The 23,162-nt window shown below is 39.9% G+C and overlaps 1 protein-coding gene across 7 annotated transcripts in view; it reads left to right on the top strand.

Annotated features, from left to right (window-relative positions):
• zgc:172282 (leucine-rich repeat and fibronectin type III domain-containing protein 1-like protein) overlaps positions 1–23,162 on the top strand; it is a 199,315-nt gene that overhangs the window by 101,642 nt on the left and 74,511 nt on the right. For all 7 annotated transcript variants that reach the window (XM_036001298.1, XM_031297284.2, XM_036001299.1 and 4 more), the window contains exons 3-8: positions 1,040–1,256; positions 2,740–2,891; positions 3,149–3,402; positions 4,083–4,326; positions 4,465–4,622; positions 5,699–6,079. In XM_036001298.1, the coding sequence (XP_035857191.1) occupies positions 1,064–1,256; positions 2,740–2,891; positions 3,149–3,402; positions 4,083–4,326; positions 4,465–4,622; positions 5,699–6,079 (1,382 nt within the window). In that variant the 5' untranslated portion in view covers positions 1,040–1,063. The remainder of the gene's footprint in view (positions 1–1,039; positions 1,257–2,739; positions 2,892–3,148; positions 3,403–4,082; positions 4,327–4,464; positions 4,623–5,698; positions 6,080–23,162) is intronic.

The raw sequence follows: 23,162 nt of genomic DNA on the forward strand, positions 1-23,162 counted from the left end.
CATCTAGCGTTGAGATCATATATCGCAATCAACTCTCTCGCGCCACGCAGTTCAAAGTACGTATTACAGCTAAGGTAGCCTTCACGCTTCAAAAAGCCGGTCTCTTGCTCTTTTCAATATCCTTTTTCTTTTTCTGGCCGAAGAAGAAGACTCCTGTTCCTGAAATTTGGATTTTGAATACGTGTGGTCCTCCATGTTTCCTTCTTCAAAATTGCATTAGCAGCACCTGTGAGTTTAGCGAAAGGCGGAGCAGTATGTCCTGTATGTCCCTCACCGGCTAACATATTTCAAGATGGCGCATGAATATGGAGCGTCTACCCCAGTTCATGCAAATGCAAATGAAAATTTCAATCCAAAAGGAATACTTGGAATTGATGGCGGTGGTCAATATTCATGAAAAAGGACAAGTTTGTCAACGGGCAACACAGATTTTGATAATGAACCACTAAACACGTTACACACTGGACCTTTAAGTCTGGAAAAAGTAACACTGAAATACATGCATTAGACACAGGCATAGACAGAAACTATTTCATATGTGGCTGAGTATGAAAAGACAAATAAACTATGTGCAAAGAACTACAGGACCAGACAGATTCTTTCATTACTCATCAATTTTCTTTGCAGTAAACATGTGGTGCATTATAGCGCATTTAAAACTTGATGTATATGACAGTTTTAGATCAACTCAGATTACCTTTTTAATGCCCCTGTATTGAGGTCGATATGTTTAAGAGCACTGCAAACTGTGGGTCACCTCAGCTACAAAACTAAATTATGTTTAAAAAGTTATGTGTGCTACGGGTAGCAGGCTAGCCAATTTACCAAGCTACCGACAATAGCATTTACGTTTGTTTAATGATAATACAAAGGAAACATATTTTATATATATATTACATATTTGTTCGTGCTTATATGTTTAAACAGTTTGTCTTTTTTGTGACCAAGTTTCTCTGCAGACAAGTAACTTCCTGCATGTTGCCTTGTCTTAAGGGAGGCTATTCACTTCAACTCATTGTGCATTTTCTTCTGCCTCCAGTTGCCCTGTTCCCAGTGGAGGATAATGGAAAGGCTGTGGTTCTCTTTGCTGTTGCTGGCAGCAGCATGCAGGGGACAGCCGTGTCCGAAACGCTGTATGTGCCAGAGTCTTTCTCCATCGCTGGCTATCCTCTGCTCCAAGACAGGCTTGCTGTTTGTTCCTGCTGCCATTGACCGGCGTACCGTGGAGCTACGGCTCCAAGAGAACTTCATTACAGGTAACATACATGCCAGTCTGTCCTGTATTCCATTTTACCAGCGACGAAGGCAGGGCATTAAGATATTTTGCATGGCTCAGTCTGTTTATCATCAACTATCGTCTTACATGATTTCCTCAAAGGGGAACACGCTGCATGCTATAATATCAGGGTTTCCCGCAGCACTTTGCAGCTCGGGCGGCCGCCTAAGCTGGGGAACCCTACCGCCTTAACTAGGTCGTCAAAAAAAAAAAAATCCGCTGCACAAAAGGCCGTCAAGTGCATCTCGGACAATAGCGCGGACGCTCTAAACACCGCGAGCGGGCACGCACGCCACACAGCCGAAATGAGAGAAAGAAAAAGAGACGTGGTCCGTCGCTGTCTGGAGGATAACTAGCCAATTGATATCGCGTGTGTGTCGGAGTTTGTCAACAAATGTGCGGCAGCTGGGGCATGCCCGGGCATTTTTTAATCACTACACACAGTTCACAACACGGTTAGTTAGCGTAGTTACACACAGTGAATTACGTGTCCTGTTTTTATTTCACGCATACTATCTGCTGGATTTCTCATAGGTCTTGGTATTTCTTTTTAACTTTGAAACTTTTTTGTTTTGTCGTTCAGTCTAGCAAATCTCATTCATAATTCATATCCTCCTTATATCAAAGCACTCTCTTGGATACTTTGAAACATACTTATTTTTAAGAACTGAAGTGTTGGTTTATCCTTCTTTTTTAATCTGGATTCCCATTAGCTCCCACCAAGGCAGCTACCTAATCTTCCCAGGCTCAACTTGAAATTAATTCTGTTCCATAGTTCGCCAAAACAAAAGACACACAAGCTAAAAAAAAGACTGCTATCACAGGGTCCAGGAAGATAATTTGATACACCATTAACAATATCACACAGCCGTAGTTACAGTATTTAAGTCACATTGTTCATGTCCAAATCAATTTCAGTTTAGCACTAGCCCTTGCAAAAGTAAAGATTCTGTGTCTCATTTTGGGGTATAAGAGATTCTCTATGCAGTCAACTGAGGTTCTTAATGTACTGTATGTTTCCAAAAAGTTAATTTAACAGGAATGAATTAAAAACGTTTTGCTATCATGGGTTACAGGCTCTGAACTCTAGAGGCTTATTAGGCGTATGCTTGTCAATCGAAATATAAAAGACGATGGTTTTCATATGACCAAACGTGATCATAGGAGCATTTTCATCAGAAAAGCAGACATTCTTTCATTAACCACCACTTTCTTTTTAAATGCTTATCTTGTACTTATTCTCCCTATCCATCTCAGAAAAAATATTTCTTTATAAAAAAGATGCAGAACAAACCTGAGTCATCTTTCTGTGGTCATGCAAACATTTGTCCTCAAAAATCTATGTAGTGCATATGTATTTCCTGACTACTAGTTTTAATACTATATCTATTTAATATATTGGGCCACTTAGGACTCTTGATGTTGATGGAGTGTCTCTTTGTGTTTATTCTGCTCACTCTCAGCTGTCCGAAGAAAGGACTTTGCCAACATGACCAGCCTGCTACATCTGACCCTGTCCAGAAACACCATCAGTCAAATTCTCCCTTCAGCCTTCAATGACCTGCGGCGATTGAGAGCACTCCACCTAGACTCTAATAGATTAACTATGATCAAGGTGAGACTGATGGATGGATGGCTGTATGGATAAATTATGGTAAATGGTAAATGAGTAGGCAGATGGATCACTGGGCTGATAAACAGACTTGGAGGCCTTTAAGTTTGGATGGGTGGTTAATAGATACACATAATTGAACGACAGAGCTACAGTGACAGAAAAATATATACTGTATAACAGTACAGTAGATAGATAGTGTCTTAATTATGACACTACTGTGATGCTTCTTACAGCATTTTTGCTTTTTCACTGACCAGGATGACCATTTCAAAGGACTAACCAACCTTCGTCACCTGATCCTTGCCAACAACCAGCTCCACTCCATATCTCCCCATGCCTTTGATGACTTCCTGTCCACGCTGGAAGATCTTGACCTCAGCTACAACAACCTTGCCCAGGCACCCTGGGACACGATCGGGCGCCTAACCAACGTCAATACCCTAAATATGGATCATAACCTCATAGAAAATGTTCCCCAAGGGGTATTCACCAACCTACACAAGCTGGCTAGGTAAATGGATGGATGAGCGGTAGGGATGCCACAGTTAGGACATTTCCTACCGGCTAATAAACTGGTGACAACACCGGTGTTAGAGATTACACTGGACATTTTACAGGAAAAGATATTGTTTGATGACGCTCAATATATGTAGAGCTCTTACTTTGATCTCTGGTCTTTATGGTTGAGATTTTGTTGCGGAGCCGACTGCAGCTGCATCACGTTCTGACTGCGAGTCAACCGTCGGAGTTTACAGTTGCCTCGTTAATTATCATGTCCCCTATTAGGATTGTGTTAAAATGGAAATATTGCAAAATAGGAGGTTTTGCTTTCTGGCATCGTCTTGTCAGGATTTTATTTTTGTATTTTATTAATGTATAAAACAGGAACAGTGCACATCAATCAACATTTCAGTTTCCACATTAATCCTAATGAGCAGATGATGTGTGTACATATATATGTATATGTACATATACACACAAACACACACACATACACACACACATACACACACATATATATATATATATATATATATATATATATATATATATATATATATATATATATATATATATATGCACATGCTGGTTTACTAGTCAACTGAATAAAATACTGTTGATCTAATGAAAACATGGATTTCTCTCTCTTTCCCCCTTCTCTCATCTTCTTCCTAACCCCTCTTTTCACAGGCTAGACATGACATCCAACAAGCTGAAGAAAATTCCCCCAGACCCGTTGTTCCTTAGAATCCCAGTTTATGCCAAGTCCAAAGGCTCCCCCCTCACCTCCCTGGTGTTGAGTTTTGGTGGCAACCCCCTTCACTGTAACTGTGAACTTCTGTGGTTGAGAAGACTGACCAGAGAAGATGACCTCGAGACATGCGCCTCTCCCCCTGACCTCAGTGCCAAGTACTTCTGGACAATACCTGAAGAGGTAACATTTTGAGCTTTTTATTTGCAGGAAGCTAATAAAAAAGTTGCATAACATTGAAACAAAGACAGAATGCAAATAATTTAAATAATAATAACATAATAATATAATTGAATGACCTTATTCCTTTTTGCCCTTCAGGAGTTTATTTGTGACCCACCAGTTCTGACGCGTAAGTCTCCTCATACAGTTGCTATGGAAGGCCAACCTGCCAGCCTGAAGTGCAAGGCGAATGGCGACCCAGAGCCTGAAGTCCACTGGATCAGCCCTGAAGGGCGACTTATATCTAATGGCTCCAGGTACTGGCATTCTTTCTTGCTTAATCTACAATTAATTGCTTTTCTCCATAGGCCTATAGATTGTTCAGTTTCTCAAAATCAAAGTCAAGGTGCTCATTTAGGTGACTTGTCCTCTGAGAGCACCGCTCCATATTAAATTAAACCTGCCAACCCAGTTGGCAGATGCAAGAGAGGAGCTCTTTAAATATATATATCCCTGTACTGGTCCAACTCAGTGCTATGTGTCAATGTGCAACAGAGTCACAAAGTCAGAAAGTGTGTCTCACATATTTTTTTGTTTTGGCTGTAGTAGGGCGTAGGCAAATGACTAGCGTGGGGCCAACAATTAGAAGGTAGTTGTTGAGGTCACCTTTCTCCCATTTCAATCTGGTAACATAGTTGGCATATCTGTCAAATACGTGGGTTTCTAGCTATGAGTTTGTATAAACATGTTATAAAATGATTGATAATATTTTGAAAAATAATGCCACCTCCCTTTAATTCATTTCTGTTTGCATCTTTAGATACTTTGATCAGAAAAGGCACATTTATAGATATGAAGCATTGTTGGATTTTTGGCAAATACCATTTGGCTAAACGCTTATACTTATGGGGATAAAGCCCACAATCAGTCAGCAACACATCCCCTCAGTCTGGCAGTCATTGCATTGATTCTGGATAGAGTACGAGACCGGATGCTGGTCATCAAAGTTGGCAGCAGCATCAGGTGCTGCAGGCAGCAAAGTACAGTTGCGACTAAATGGGTTAATAAGGAGAACAGTGATTAGCAATGGGCTCTTGTGTGGGTGACAGAGAAGAGGGCTTACGTAATTGGGAAGTGTGGACCAGAAGGGAGTTGCCTTTTAAATTGAAAGCAATGGAATAATCGTGGATCATTTTGCAACCAGAAGTGAATGTGCCCTGATCTTTTCTTCTTTGAAACTGATGTGAAGCAAAATGTCCTGGCCCATTTTAATATAAAGTTCTGACTATGCCAACTGCCTGAACGTTTTACAGTAAACGTACATTTTACATGTCAGTTAATGTATTGATAGATTTACTGAATTCACTTCATGATATATCTCAATTTGTTTCAGAACTTTGGTTTTCCCCAACGGAAGCCTGGAGATCAATGTAACATCCCTGAAAGATTCAGGTAACTTTACCTGCATTGCCTCTAACGCAGCAGGTGAATCCACAGGAAGGGTGGAGCTAGTCGTCACGGCGATGCCCCATCTGGCCAACAGCACAAGCCGTAGCCGAGACCCATCCTCTGACCCTGCCCCATCTGACATCCTAACCTCCTCTAAGGTTGCACTGCCTAACAACGAGACCAGAGGGGCAGACCGCAGGGTCTCATTGATGGAACTGACAGGAAACTCTGCCCTCATTAGATGGAGCAGTCAGGCTCCTACAACTGGAGTCAGGATGTTCCAGGTCCAATACAACAGCTCTGGGGATGACACACTGGTTTACAGGTCTGTGTATCTATACTGTCAATTTACGATCTGTCTGCCTGTGTATTTTCATTTTCTATCTACAGTACAGTATCAATGGTGACTTCTATGATTTATTTAAGGAGTATTAGTAAAAAGGATTTCTGTGCCTGTATGTGTTTGATAGTGTGTGTGTGTGTGTGTGTGTGTGTGTGTGTGTGTGTGTGTGTGTGTGTGTGTGTGTAGTTGTGTGCAAGTTAATCAGGAGGCATCAGCTGCTGCTATGAGGATGAGAGCAGATGATAGATGATAGAAGTGGAGATTAGCCAGTCACCCAGTCGTAAAAGTCTAATCAACTGAAATGATAAAGACGTCTGTCGTGGAACACAGCCATTGTCGGGTTCGCTGGGCCTGGGCCAAATGTGAGGAGTGTGGCTGTTAAAATGCTTGTTTTTCAGTTTGCTTCACTGCTGCTTTGATGTGCTGATCTTGTTGCAGCATTGTTTCATTGCTGTTAATACATGATGGCCCTATATATATGATACGTTTCTATATTTTGTTGGGTTTATCTTGGCAAGGACATTTTGTTGAATGTCTCTCATATTAACCAGGGCTTAATTTGAGCCGGAACATGCCAGAACATGTTCCGGCACCTCCGATGTTGGATCCGGAACCTTTTTTATTGGATCCGGCACCTCCTGTGTCACTATGAAAAATTAATCGCCTAAATGAAAAAAATAAACTACTGTTTGTGTAGTGTTCAATGTTGTTATCTGTCTTGTTAGTCTTTATTCCCCATTGGAGTTCCACAAAAGTCTTGTGTTTGCATTTTCAATGCGTTTTGAGGTGAATTTTCAGGGTAATACGGAGGGGGCAGAGGGACGGAGGGAGGGGAGGCAGAGGGGGGAGAGGGACGGAGGGAGGGGAGGCACTTCAACAGTGCGGCGCTGCACTTGAAGTGACACAAGCGCTTGTGCTGGTTGTGATTGCTGTTAGCCTCGTTTCACCAGGGGAAAAATGTCAAAAAGACAACAAAGTTTGCTTAACTTTTTCAAATACGCTGGCCAGTCGGATCCCAAACAAGCAAAAATCGTTTCTGCCGATCAAGAATGTGATCCACGGTGTTTTTTTTGTTTTAATTGTCCGATGAATAACTGCTGCTTGTGAAAACGATCGTTGCAGTGTATTTTAAATTTTTTTTACATTTCGCACCGATGCAGTGCACGTTCTGAAATAAAAATAAACATTGCCCTGATGTACACACAGCGTTGTTTAGGCTTTTTTAGTCAGAGTCAGAGAAGCTACGTAGGCAGGTGTAATTTTTTTTTTTGGTTCCATTACCTCCAACCCCCGTTTTGAATCACTGAATCCACCCCCCCTCTGCGCTCCTGGACCTCCCACTTTACAAATTAAGCACTAATATTAACTGACTGGCACCCCCTTAAGTTGGTGCCTATCGAACCGCAACAACATTTTATAAAATGTTAAGGTTTCAACGTAGAAGGAATGAATCATTTAATAGATCTTTAAAACAAATAGGTACGGTTTGTGTTTTGCGGGCAGAACATGCTACTGCATATAAAGCATGCGGTCATCCCAAGTCTAAATATAATGGAAATGTTTACCCATTAGAATTTCAATAAATTGAAAGAGCAGTTTAAGGTAATACGGTAATTATTCTTGATAGTGGTGTGGTTGCAGCCATAGAATAATATTAATGTTATCATTGAAATTAGCCTCATTTAATGCACAAAATCCAAATGATTGCAAATTATGTTAATCATAGAACTACAGTAAGGGCATGTTAGACCTTTGTGGACCTGTGCATGACACTCAAAGAACTTGAATGAATGGTCAAATTGGTATTTTTGTCACACAATGACAATCAGCTTCCTTATGTCATGATGTTCATTCCCATCCCAATGAAACATATTTAATGTCAGACTGTTGCAGCCCTCTAGCTGGAGAAAATAAAAAACATGGTGTAACTACCATAGAGCACTTCTATGTGTTCCAGTGAAGATTTCTTTTAAATCTTGGTGGTTATTGTGAATCTTATGCTCTCTCTGTGCGAAATCCCAAAGCACTGGCAACATTTTTGCCTAAATCTCTCGGAAAGCTTTATTAAGACATTTATTTTCAGTTCATTGGAGTTTTCATATGTTGTGGTGTTGTCACGGCAACAGGTTAGGAAAATCTCCCAGATCTTGTTATGCGTGACAGGTGGCTTTAATACTATCATAGACGAGTGCTGATAATTATTATTAATTTATTTAATTTTTTCCACAGGTGCAAATGAAATGGCCAAATATATCACTCTGTTTTATGTGAAGTAAATAAAAAATGTCCTCCCTGCCCTGCAGAATAATCTGATAACCAATTTAGCTCTGCTTGGCCTTTTTTACTCTTAATCAACAGCTGAAATTGTCTGTCAGGGAAAATAATTCTTGAAAGAAGAACCTGTGATAGAATATGTCAAATCCATCCCAGTTGACCGGAAATGCAGACAGCGCATCTTAATCTGTGAATGTCGTTATGATGTTACATGTAAGCTAAAGAGGAAACTTGTTTATTCAGACAGTTCAGCTAACTGTGGGAGACAAGCAGCTTCTTACAATTCTAAGCATGACAACCGATTTGCATAGCAACCTCCCATCTGCACCTGTCTGGTCAAGGTAGAATGCAGTTAGTGGGCACAGCAGTACGAAATACACTTACTGGTCAGGTGTAGGTGTGAGGGTAGCTGTCAATCTTACGAACCTGAAGTCATCAAGCAGAAACTTGAAAGCATACATTTAGTCTCTACCTATACCCAAGTAATAGTTTTTAATATATTGAAATATTATTACTATGTTGGCAGTGGCTGAGTCCGCCATTCCTGTGCTCGATTAAGATTGCCTTCCAAAACAAAAAGAGATTTGCAGGAAAACGATGCATACGTGTAATCCAACCCAATGTTATCTCATTTATATCAGCATCACTGTTTACTGTTCGCTCTCTTTACAACATGGTAGAGCTGTATGAAGTTAATTTTAATGCAAATGTTAATTCCTACTGCTGCTTCACCTTAAACATGTTCAACTGGTGAAACATAGGATGGCTTTTATTGTTAAGTAGCCACACTGTGTTTGTCACAGCCGTTTGCACTGACTTAACTGTTTATCAAAAAATGCTTCTACATGAAATGACGACAATGTCATTTCTGGCATTATTTTTGCAAAGGAATAATGGAACAAGAAAAAACAACCACTTTGAGTTTTTAGATAAATAACTGCAGAAGACAGACACCTCTGCGAGGTAAGCAACTTTACTGTGTTCTGCTGCTGTGTAAAACGTATTGCACCACGTGGAGCATGAAATCAGATAGGGGATGCAATCATTTTTGACTGTGTTATTTATTAAAACAATGCATGTTTGTTTGGTTACGCTATAAACAGATACACCAGTTACTCTGCTGTTGTATTTCTGACAATGGAGCTGCTTAAGGAGTGTTTGATGTAGTATTAAACCACACTTGCTGCTGTCAGTAACCACAAGTGACACCAAATCAACCAGGACTGAAATTTTAAGCATTACAAAAAAAATAAGATCTTAAAGGTGCACTATGAGTTCCTGCATGGTTTCAGTGCAATTTCATGTTTGTCTGAAATCGTAGGCATTTCTCCTTGATCTGCTAGCTGCCTGCCTCCTGAATACACTGTGAAAAAGCCCGGTCTCGGGAGACAACATAGGGGTCGTAAACGTCAAACAAACACTAGGGGCACAGGCTGTGTACCAAAATACAACAAACCACTCCAGCCAATCACCGACAAGATGGTTGGGGGAGGGGATGAGGGTTAGTGACAGTTAGTCAGTTAGTCATGACAGTTAAGGAAACATGGGGGGAGGGGCGAGCTTTCTCTGTTTTGTTTGGAATTTACTTGGAACGTCAACAGAAGTGACCATGCAGGAACTGATAGTGCACCTTTAATAGAAGTATACTATTTCAGTGCAGGTTAACCTAGCCTCTATCAAATAAAAGAAGAGTGGGCATTAGAGCTACATGTGGAATGCGGTACTGCACATGAATAAACCAACGCATTCTCATAATCCGGTTCGTATGATATCGTAGTTATGCACACTACAACATATGATATCAACTAGGAGACCGCCGGCTGGTCACGTGACATTGGTTACAGATTTCAGTGATGCCGAGCGGCAGTTGCTAGCTGTTTAAGCCACTACAGAGCTGCCTGCCACTGGCTACAGACCTCAGTCACAGCTCGGTCGTATCAGCGGCAGTTAGTAGATGTGTTTAGCCGCTACAGAGCACTGCGACGCCCATACCTGCAAACTCAGAAGGGCTGAAAAAGGTGACACATTTTACACCATATATATATATATATATATATATATATATTTTTTTTAATTATTTTTAAAAGGAGCACAAAACGACAATCGGCGACATTAAAGAACGGCTTGTTTATTGCTAAGGCCACAGGGTCAAAATTAAATGATTTATTAAAAATGTAATAACAACTCATAACAATAACTTATTTCACCAGCAAATTCCTCACAAAAACAAACACTGGATGGGAAAAGGGTATTTTACAATAACTTTGAATGCACCACGAGACTGGCGAGGCGAGTTTGAAGTGAACGCAACATGTGTGTTTTTCCGACAACAGCAGCTGCACACTGTCATACATTCCTCTACAGTGAAATACAGACAAACTTTTACACCGTTTAGCTGTCAGCATTTTAACCATGTTTACTCCAGCTGCTAGCTAACCGTAGGCTAACGTTACCTGCTGCCAAGTGTAGTGTTAACTAGCGTGACATGCGGCAATGTTTAGGTTGCCTCTAATGTCCGTTTCTGAGCATCAGAGAGAAGCGCAGGCATTTCAGTGGCACCTAAATAAGGCACCGAAATCCGCATTGCAATTCGGTCCGGTAGATAACGGTCGTTAAGGCACCGGTGCCGTATTAGCACCCCCCCCAAAATAAAAACTCACGTGGATGACATTTTCCCATTCAAAATGCGACTAGTTTGCAGGTATGGACGCTGGCTACGGTGCTCCGCATGGTGCTCCGCATGGTGCTCCGCATGGTGCTCCATTGTATAAGTGGTAGTTGGTAGTTCAGTTAACCGAAAATAGGTGACTGTGAGCCAGGTACAGAGCTACGCGAGCTGCTGGTCGTTCCGGCGGAGATTACAGTTTAGGTAAGAAAAAGTGAGTGTTATGCGGCGACGAAAGTTAAGTTTAGGCACTGAAACGACTAGTTAAGTTTAGGAAAAAGATCGTGGTTTGGATTAAAACACTCTCAATGAACACGCATATCCTGGGTGAAAGTCTTTTGTTTTCCCCGGGAAGCGAACTCCCTGGCTCCCTGACTTGAAAGTCCAGCATTTAAACGTCCACCCATCCACCCCGGCCTTGTTCTTATACAGCAGCAGTCAGTGTGGTGCATACGGCAACAACAACAAAAAAACAACGTGGAAATCATATGAATTACAGTGCTTAACCTTTCGTAGCTTTTTGAACGTATGGTTTATGAGAACAGGCTGAAAAAAACACATGGATGTATGAGCTACAATGTAGCTTAATCTTAAATACATTGCCACTGTCTGATCCATCATGCTACCCAATCCACATGTGCTTGCTTATGTTGCAGTCTAACAATATGTCAATGTTACTGCATCACATAAGATCATGCCTCAATTGTGCCTCTGATACCATACAGGGAGTCACATAGCATCGTGAGATTAACAGCCATAAGAAGGCATCATCATTGCACCAGCTCTGTTTTGAGCAAAAGCTAAAAATAAAAAAAAATAAAAGATCTGAGTGTGTCTGTGTGCATGTGTGTACATTTCTTCTCTTCGGTCTTTCTTTGGTCAATATCCATTAGGAGGGTTGAGGCACAATGCTGTGAAGAGAGGAGAGATGGAGGGGTGAAGGGAAGGGGGGGGAGGGGGTGTGCACAAAGTGCTGAGAATCAGAGATAGCAGGAAACAGGGAAAGAGAAAACAACATGGTGCCACAAGAAGAAGCCATTTGAGCTTAACAAATTTATTTATACTCCCTTTTATTTTGGTTTTCTCGGTTACACACAAACAGGATGTCGTTACTGATCTATGTCACACCAGTTGAAGCTCTATCAATATTACTGATTAGAATTGATAGAAAGAAAAATCAAAGTAATAAGAGAGTGGATTGTTTTGTGACACAAGCATTGATGATAACGTCCCCATGTTCGTCAGATAATAACATTAAAGAGGTTTTTTTTGTTATTATTTATCTGTATGAATCTTTGTCACACAGCATTTTAATCAGATCAGAATGTATTTATTTATTTATTAATTATCTGGTGTTTCAGGCACATTCTAAATTTACTGCAAAATAATTGCTACAATTCTTGATTTTCTTTCCTCTCTGAGAACATTACTCCAGCCAGGGCATCCAGATTCTAGCACTTGTGATCTACACACTGCCCTTGGTGTCGTTTTTATTTAACTTTTATTTAAGCAGGCTGCTCAATTTAGAACCATTTCCACTTGAGAAAGAGCACCAATAGTCCAGGGATTTTCAGAGGAGCTCCGAACATAGAGAAGGCTTTCTGACGCAGTCTCAAAACCCCCTGACTACTTACGATCAATGCATTATAGCACAGAGCGCATGTGAGTGTGCGTTTGTGTGCATATGTGTGTATCTACTTGGCCGGCAGAGTATTAGTTAACCCTGCATCTGAGACATGCTCTTCAAAAGCCCCTGACTAATATAATCAATGCCTATTCAAGTGTGCGTTAACGTCCAGGTCGAACCATCAGACAGTGGAACAGATAAGTGGTAAAATTCTGCAACTTTGCACTGGATAATTTAATTTTTACTCAACATTTTACTACCTAGATGACTGAGATAAATCTATAACTAGTTTCTTCTCAACATGAGGCCTTTTGGTTAAGCTGTCGTTTTATCTGTTTTTATTTATTTTTTCTTTTATTTCACCCTTTCCCCTTTATCCCTCTTAATCATCGTTTGTCTTTCTCTGGCTAATCTCCCATTGCATTTCCCTCTGCTATGTGTGGTTATTGGTGTATGTCTGGATTTTTGTAGTTGTGTCACTGTTATTTATTGCATGTTGTGCATAGTGAATGGGCCTTTTGAGAATACACAGTGCATGTGCTTTTTACTCTGACTGTGCTGGCAGCTTTACATTAGGAACATAATAATTACCTGATTGCAATGGATTTTTTGTCCTTTTTTTCATTTTCCCTTGAAGCTACACAACATAATGGTGATTATGTAAAGGAGAGCTGTCAAAATGTGAGCAAAGACTTAAACAAATACAAGGGTTAGGGTTAGTTAGGTTAAATACAAAGTACAGTATTATATTACCAAGTAGTATTTTATTCATGTTTTGCCTTCCATATGAAGTAGACAGAGAGAGACTGTTTCCACAATAGTCTTTGATGCGTTATGTAAAGTAGGTGCCTAGTGTCATTTAAAGAGTGTGTGTGTGTGTGTGTGTGTAGCTTCTGGGACAAGCGGCTATTTTGTATTAAACATACTGAGCTGTCATCAGTCAGAGGTCAAGAAGGATCAATAGCTTAGATTCCACCGCAGGCATCACCAGGGATAACCCATTATCTAACCAAACAAGTCTGGCATTAGCTCGGCTTGCACTTTGTGGCTTAACAGCCCAATCCAGAGCTATATTTGCCTAAAACTACACTTTTGTCAGTGTTTGAAAATCACAGCTACATTTCTTGTGAGTGAATCTCTGTGTTGTTACAAGAGACAATGAAATGAGCCAATCTTCGTCACCAGTCTTGCCATTGCCATGAGTGACACATGTAACCATGTTACTCACAGAACCAATCAACCAACCAGGGGTTTATTTCATTAATTTAAGCCTAATTCTATGCAGCACATGTCTCTTTTCCCAGTCTTTATTGACACCGCTCTTGGGGGTAAAAACATTGATACTTATATGACATTGCTATCTCATAGTTGTCAAATGCAAGTATGCATGTTTTACATTGATAATCCAAACATGTAGGTATTTCTATTTCTCGCTATATTATCTAAACTTGTGTGAACTTCAACATTCCATTTAAGTGTGGCAACTACCTTTAGCTGCAGTGCAAATACAAAGGGCCTAAAGGCTACTGTATGCACTTGTAACTCAGGGGCAAATCAAAGGTTTGCAGAATCACAATCATAATGCAGGCTTGACCTGCTAATGCATCTGGTCTGGCTCAATATATTGCAATGTGAGTGGAATCTGACAGTGTTGAGATCTGCCAATCAGAGCATTAATTTGAGGATTAAAATTGAAGTTGAAACTTGTAACTAGGGTTGGGTATCGTTTGGATTTTTTCTCAGACTGATCTCATGAAGTGGCGTATGTATGACACGCCAATTGATATGCCATGATTTGCATGTTATAAAGACGCATGCTCGCTATTTCGCGTGTTTATCAACGCCGTTTGGCCTCCAATGACTTACATTACCTTACGATTGCGTGTGAATTGACGCCGTATGAAAGGCCGAAAATCCGCATAAGGAGGTTGGTTGAGGTGGCAGATGGGTAAAACACAGGACTTTCACCCAGGAGAGCGGGGATCACGTCCTTTGTGTGATGTTTCCTTTCCACGTTTGCTCTTTTCCTAAACCCAACCCGTTCTTCTTTTCAACCCAACCCCCTCACGCCACGTGGCTTTAGAAAGACGTTGCAGACTGCAGTCAGATGTATACAGCGTAAACATACACGCGGACAGCTGAAAATGCGTACAGATAACACATCTCTTGGCTTTAGGAAAGTGGCGTGTATTTTTACACAAAGTCATGATGTCACGTTGTTTTTTCTGATACCGTTGCTAAAACGATACTTTTAAAATAGTGCCAGTGCCTAAAAGGTGCTTGAACCGAACTTTTAAAAAATATATATATATATATATATATATATATAAATAAAGGAGCAATTAAAAATGTAATTATTTGACCAGTAAATTCCTGTTAAACGACAAAAAAACACTAGATTGGAAAAGGGTATTTTACAATAACTTTGAACACGCACGCACGCACGCACGCGCACACGCACACACACACACACACATACACACACACACACACACACACACACACACACACACACACACACACACACACACACACACACACACACACACCCACCCTGTAAATAGATATCTCTTCAAAACCTACTTTTAAGCCCACACTTTCTATTCTTCTCTAAAACACCACTTTGTCTGTCTGGATCACGCATGAGTACATTGTCAAGTGTATGTGGGATAAGATTTTTGAGTGTGTATGCATGTTTGTGTCTGTGTTTCTGTGTGTCCAGGTTGATTCGCCTCACATTTTCCTCACCACGCAAGGGCAGACGGAGGTCAATGTAAACCTTTTTTTTTCCACACTGCAGACCACTGCCTGTGATCTAACTCCCTCTCTTGTCTATACAGTCTCTGCATTGTCTGTGGTATGTGGTTCTTTGGATAATGGACTCACAGACACAAAACATCTGCTCAGGACAGCAGACTCAGGATATAGCGACTGGAAACATGCATTAATACCAGTTAGATCACAAGGAGTAGATAGCTGATCTCGTGACTGTTAAGCAGTTATTTACTTAAGGTCCTCTCAGAAATGCTGTGCACATTACGGGACATGAGTGCATGCAGATTCACTTTTCGTACCTTGTCATTACATGGATGGTAACAAGCTTTGACACTGATGTATTATTATTTTTCAGACTCAATCATCAGACCTGTTGTATTTGTGATTGACTATTCCTCTACCACAGCCAGGGAAAATGTGTTAAAGGATAAGTATTGTCTAGTTTTTTATCCTTTAGAATCTGTTCTCTTCTGAATCAATATAGCAGAAATTATACGTGTAGAATAATGTCTGGTATAAACAATCAATGAAAAAAAAAAGAAATCAATCAATCAATAAATAAAACATGCTTAGGCAGAATGGTCAATATGCTAATTATCTTGAGGTCTTCTTTGTTATGTATATTTCACAACTTCACAAATCATAAACTTGCTTTAAATAAGCAGTAATACAAATCCCCATGCAAAGTTTTAAGGAAATCAGCTTTGTTAGAGAGGAGGACTTAATGTTTCACATATTTATTAAATATGTTAGATTTTCAACTAACACTCTGGGCAAGGTTTTAGCTGATCAACAAGGCTGCTGTATAAATGTTTTCTGGTTGGACGTGCACTAATATGCAAAAGAAAAGAGACACCAAAGATCAGACAAAGCTACTGTAGTTCTATTGCATGTGTAAATGATTGTTAAAACCATGCTTACAATAAAAGCTACAGTGTATGTGTGTTACATACAAATAGAAACAGAAGAGAAGGGAACAGTCTTTTATCATTGCCAAAAATGTCAAGGAGTTCCCTTTGTATTACGAATGATTCAATTTACCTTATTCTTAGTTTTAATGAAGCAAACGGGTTACCTGGTAACATCTTAGACTCCTTTGTTCAGTTAAAAAAGTAAAAACAAAAGAGTATTTTATTATTATAACAATACAAAACTATTAATCATAGTTAATCCACCATTCTATTAGCCTGGCTGCGGCCTCCTACTTACTTCCGCTCAATTTTCATTTCCCTTCAGTACTCCGTCTGGGTTTGCGGTATATTCTTAGGTTTTCTCCGGTCAAATATTTGTAGGTCCAATCAGCGAACAGAGGGAGTGGCTGAGAACGATGACGTTGAGCACGTGCACTAGAAAGATGCGAGCGAAGCCATTCGGTCCGTTGTGGCAACGCTGCCGAATATCCAGAAGTTAAAGCCCGAGCAAGAACAATTTTTGCTGAGTTGTGTTGGTGACCATGATGTTGTGGCCCTCCTCCCCACGGGGTATGGGAACAGTTTGATTTTCCAGCTCGCTCCGTTAGTGGTGAAGGAGTTGGCTAAGGCTAACGTTAGCCATGCTAATGCTAAATATAAGCCGATAGTAAGTTGTCGGACATCCTCCCCTCTTGTTGCACATGCGCATGACATATGTCACGACCAAACGTTAGCAATTGGTTATGGCAGATCCAGAGTGGCTCTGGGCAGATCCAATAGTTTTAAACTTCAACAGAGTACCCGCCTTCAAGGAAGTTAACACTTATCAATGAAGAGAGGCCAGACTCTCTGTACAAATGAAATGTACGAGAGTCTGGTAGGACCAGGCTACCATTCTATCACATTTTTAGTACAATTTGATTGCTTCACTACTTTCAGGTAAATAAGTTTATACAACACAGGAAACAATAAAGAGAAATAAAACAGCTTCTGATATGTAAGAGTAGGTATATTACAACCCTATTGACTGAATGTGTTTTACCTACATATTTGTATTAGTCTATAAGGATGAATGTCTGCATGTATGCATGTAGAAAAAGACAAAGACAGAAGCTTGACAGGACAGAATTGTGCTGATGGTTGTACAGTTCAGCAAGAACCCACTCTACTGATATCGACAGGGGCACTTTTTTACTATGTATTACTCAATGTATATATATTTTTAGACAACTAGGCCATATGGCCAAATGTATTTACAGCTCAAGTTCGGAAATAATATCTGTCAATTTTCAACTACTGCAGTTTAACTGGTAAATCGGTTATGATGAAAAAACAAATCACAGAAACATTCTGTGGTAAATCGAGTGATATGGATAATGCGGTAAAGTGCTCATATTATACTTTTTGGCTTTTCCCCTTTCCTTTATTGTGTTATATATCTTTTTGTTTATGTTATAGGTTTACAAAGTGAAAAAGCCCAAAGTCCACCCCAAAGGGACTTACCATCTCCCTGAGAAAACACTGTTCACAAACTGCTCCAAACAGCTCTATTGTAGTCCAGCCTTTACTTCCGAGACGAACGCACATTATAATGCTTGCCTAGCTGCTAGCGTGGCACGCCCTCATACTCTGCAACTGACAAGCTAGCAGTACTTACTGCGCATGTGCAACTCCCAACAAAGATGGAACAGAAGTGCGATGCCTCACTCTGTAGCTAAAACAGAGAGCTCAACACACAGGGTGAAAAGAGGAGCTGCAGCAATGTGCAGTACAACAAAAATATGGTGTTTTTTGAAAATTAAACCACATAAACCTATTCTGGTACAATCTCTAAATACAATTATGAACATGAAAATGAGCATAATATGAGCACTTTAATGTTGGTTAGCACCATTGTGCATTAAATTACAATTGAATGAGTGAGCCCTAGACACGTTTGACCTTGGAATGGGAAATAATATATTACATGACTCATAAAGACACAGGGGCTGATAAACCAATGCTTTTTTAGTGTGTGGCTGCTATGATGGCTGCTTACTGTGCATGTTCATACTGTATACACATGCAGAAAAAGGTTCGATATATGGCATTTTAAAAGCCACTGCTGATACCAGGATCGTTGCACTGAAACTGGTGATAGAGGTTATTTTCTGCTGATAATTTCACTGTTTTCAAGTCAGATATTTACACGTATCTAGTTTCTGTAATTAAAAAAAGGAAAAAAACAACAATTTAATCCTAGGGTTCTCCTGCTGTTACAACTACATTTCTAACTACTACACGTAAAGATATATTATTTCTACCATTACCATTATTAATTGTGGACTTGCAGTGGAAACTCTTGTAATGAACAACCATTCCAACATTCTTTTAATTCATTAAATATTGAATTTCATCAACCAAGCTCTGCATGATATGCGTTATAGTTGATGTGTACAACACCAAAGAGAAGATATTCAAGCTCATACCAGCATTACATACAACATCACCAAACTGATAGATCTTCCCAATCACATTCATGCATGCTCGTGTGCACATTTTTCACACCCACTGGTGGCGATGAGCAGTCCGTCTCTAGGTCATTGTCATTTAATTTAATGATTCACTGCGTACGTACTAATAAGCTTAAGGCCCTAATGACGAATGACTGTCCACACATGAACACATGTGCGCACACACACACACACACACACACACACACACACAGGCATCGCTGGTATCTTCTGTATTTGTGCCAATTAAATGCAGAACTAATGAGTCAGATCAGAGAGGTTAAGTTCAAAGACACTGAAGACATGGTCTCTTTAGTCACCTCTTCTTCCTTCTCTCTTGCAGGGCTGCAGTCTTGTTCTCTTTCTTCATGTAAGCTTCTCTTAAGTCTATTTATCATCCCCTATTTTTTATATATATATATAAAATATATATTGTTTACTATTTTTGCTGCCTCATTCCAACTCTCTCTCTCTTTACTCAGTGTATTCTGCTCTCATTTTAGGTTCTTCTGCTTCCTGCTTTGTCTATTTTTTTAACTTGCTGTCTTACCCTCCCAGTTTCTCCCTCTCTCCATATCTTCCTCACTCTGCCTCCCTTTCCTTTCCTCTCCTCTCCCGGATATTTGCGGAGCTCAGCAGAACGCTGTCGGCCTCCAGACCATAATCTCCCTGTTTCGTGTCTTGTTGCCGTTCTCATCATCATCCCAAATCAATGTTTAATTATCCTGCGCCCCCCAAACCCCCTGGCAGTTTCCTTCCCCTCTCTAGCCCCACCACACCCAGCCTTGAGCTCTTCGTGGATGGACGGAAGAGTAATTAAAAAAAAAGATACACTGCGAGAGAAGGAGAGTGATGGGGAGGGCAAGAAAAGTAGTGAATAAGAGGCAAAAATGGAGCAAAGAAAGAGGCAGTTGGTTAGAGGAGGAGCCTGGAGCAGGAGGGGGGGAGGGGGCACGAGAGGATGAGGGGAAAGGAGAAGAGGGGATTTGAATGGTAAGTAGGGATAAGAGATGAGAGATGGTGGATAGATTGCATCCCACAACACTCAATGAAATATGAGTAAATAAATGTTTCATTAATGATTGAGTTTCCATCATGTGCTTGCACAAGCTTAATATTCAATCGCGGTTTATCCTTGTTTTAAGCTGCCTAGTACTGTTGAGCTCAGAAATCCTGATGTGACAGCAGCTGTGCGAGGCTGTAAGATCACATCATAGTTTGTAATGTCAAATTGCAATATTTAGAAAATTGTTTCATTTATTTAGTCATTGACGCCTCTACACTGTGAAGGATTGAAGTGAGGAAAACTATGTTGACATTTAAAAACTCCAGCTGTTAACCTACAAATTGCACATTGTTCAAGCTCATGGTCTCATAATGGGCAAAGTGTTGATTATACAACCTTCTTCTTGTAGCAAGAACTTAAAAGAAGTAGTTATTTTTTTAACTGGTTAATCCATCTACCTATTTTCTGTCATTCATCAGAGTTCAGGTCGCATTCATTTGATTAATTATGAAAATAATCAAATGATTCATTTTTTTTATAATATGATATAATTATATAATACATAATAATTATATCATTTTGTGATTTTTCATCATACTGTCATACATTTTGTTAAACAGATTTGCATTCTATATGGTTAAAAAGGTTTTAAGTCTTAAGCCCAGTGCAGACCAAAGATTCGCCACCAGACGAGATGAAACATGCAACTACTTGCAAGTCTCTGGTCTGCTGCGTTCTAAAACCTGCCAGTTTACACTAATGTGATGAAACAAGATGGTGTATCATCTCCATAGCGACAACTCTTTGTATTTTCGTTCTAACTTCCGACTTTTAGGCTTTTTCTTTAGCTCGGTCGCTCAACCATACGTGCTTGCGGGCACAAACCATTTTTTTTTTTTGCCATTGTAGACCAGTTAACAGTTTGTAACATAGAAATAAAATGGATTATGGATAATTTTATTTATATAGTTTGTAGCTGACTCTTCAAGCTGACTTCGATAGTGGCTGTTGAAACAGGTGACGTCCCTTACGTTCTTAAATTAGCCTCTGCGACTTGACCAGCTGAGTCACAGGCGCCACCGTCAGCTGGCTTGAGTCGAGCCAGTTCAGACCGCTGCAACTTTTCTCTGCAACGTTCTAAAACGGTTTTGTCTCGTCGTGAATCTTTGGTCTGCTTGACCCTACAGTCACATTAGCTACAAAAGACAGCTAGCTGTTTCTTGGCAACAGTAAATAGAAATTCTCTGGTGCTGCCTTCAAGCATGTCTTATGTCACTTGAAGTCACTTCAGAGGTATTGTCAAGTCAGAAGAACAATGTTTTTGGATTTAAAAGTATTTATTTCTCAATAGGGGTAACAAAATATATGAGATAAAATGACAAACATATCAGATATATACAGAAATGCGAAGCGTTTCCGCCATCTTGAATGATATTCTTCGACTCAAGCAACCACGTACATACGTCACGCTGCCTTAACTCGATTGGCAGTCGCTTTGTCGCATCGCTCATCATTTGCATAAAATAGACTTCTTGTCGCTTTTTCGCTGTCTCTTGTAGCTAATGTGACTGAGGGGTTAAGCCCTTACATTGAGTTTGCCACTTTGATATAAAAAACAGCCTTAGAACATCAAGATAAGAATCAATAGTAAACAAGACAAGTCTAACCAATCCCCAATCAGCAAAAGCCAATCCAATATATTGAGTGAATTGCAGTCCAATTTAGTTTAGCAGTAAGCCAGGATGAGATTAATTGAGCATTAAGCATTTCTGTTTGCTTTGCAATTGACTCAGGGTAATACTTGTGCATATAAAATGTACATACAGCAAGTTTTTTATTATTATTTGGTTACTTTTTTCTCTCTTGGGTGTTATGTTATTGACATTGATTACTATTCACTCCCTATCCTGATTGACTTCTTATCTTGTTATCCTCCATCCACTCGGGTGCAGTAAGGGTTATAAGTGGTAATGTTTAGGATTAGGGACAGGATCTAGGGAGTTAGTGGCAAATCAATTCAGTGTCATCAATTTAAAGAGATGTTACTAAGGAAAGATACGTTACTGAAGGATAAAATAATGATATTGTAGCTGTGAAAAGTGCAGCTTTTTTCACTTGCATATATTTGCAGATTGAGAAGGACCAAGTGTTTCCAGGGGTGAATATCTTATATTTGTCTGCCGTGCAATAAATACATATCTTTAAATATTAAAGAAAATGGAACTACAACTACTACTTGAAAGTCACTACAACATGAAAACCCTTTTAACCTTGCCAACTTTGCATGCCTTAATAGCTTTTTATGAATACATTCTGAAACAAAAATCATTCATTTCTTGTATTTTCTATATTAAGATTCCATTATATTTTAATTTCTTAAAGTGTGATTCTTTTGTCACTTCCACATCATGTGCAGTACGTAATCAGTTAAACCTTGAAAAGTTCCCTCTCTGTACCTCCTCTGTCTGATAAAACTGCCTGTCTCCTGCTAAATAATGTTTTTCAAATACATTAACTTGTTAAGAGTAGAAACAACCCTACTATAAATGTGTTTCCGTTAGAGATGCACCGACTACAACTTTCTAGGCCGATTCCAATTTTTCATTGAGTTTGAACTGCCGATACCGATTTTAGCCGATTCCGATTTCATATTCTCTAACCACCTTACAGCACACACAAATATTTATTTTCTATCTTTTCTTTAATAGAACATTTTACATAGAACATTTTTTGAACAGATAATCTATCGCTATAAAATAGAACTATATAAACTACTCCTGGTGTGGGAAATCCAATGCATTTCGCTGTCTTTGTACTCTGCACAATGACAAAGTTGAATCTAATCTAAAAAAACGGTTACCTCGGAACAATCCAGCAAATAGACGGTACCCTAGAGTGCTGTTACCTGAAACAGATGATTTAACGTCACCGCTCATTTTACACACAGTTTAACAACACAATTAAACTCTTTAAAGATTACTACGTTTTTAATGTTGGTTTGGAGCGGTATGCATCCCCACTAACCTGGAAAGTGTTTTAAACAGTAACGTTAATACAGCGTGTCGGAGGAATACACACAGTCTCCTGCAGCGGGGCATCAGAGACAGGGACCGTCACCGCAGCGTTCGCTAACGTTAGCTTCTTGTCTCATCTGGGGTCTGATAAACAGTAAATTCATCAAAGTTGAGTGCCCAACGCTATTTTCCGATAAACTGTAGCTAGCTGTGAGCGCGGTTTTCCTGTTCCAGTTGTTCAGTCTCAGAGGGGACAGAGAGAGCGGCTGACTGTTCGCCTGAGATCAGTAGAGCAAACGGC

This window comes from Sander lucioperca, chromosome 5, assembly GCF_008315115.2.
Source record: "Sander lucioperca isolate FBNREF2018 chromosome 5, SLUC_FBN_1.2, whole genome shotgun sequence".
Taxonomy (NCBI): Eukaryota; Metazoa; Chordata; class Actinopteri; order Perciformes; family Percidae; genus Sander; species Sander lucioperca.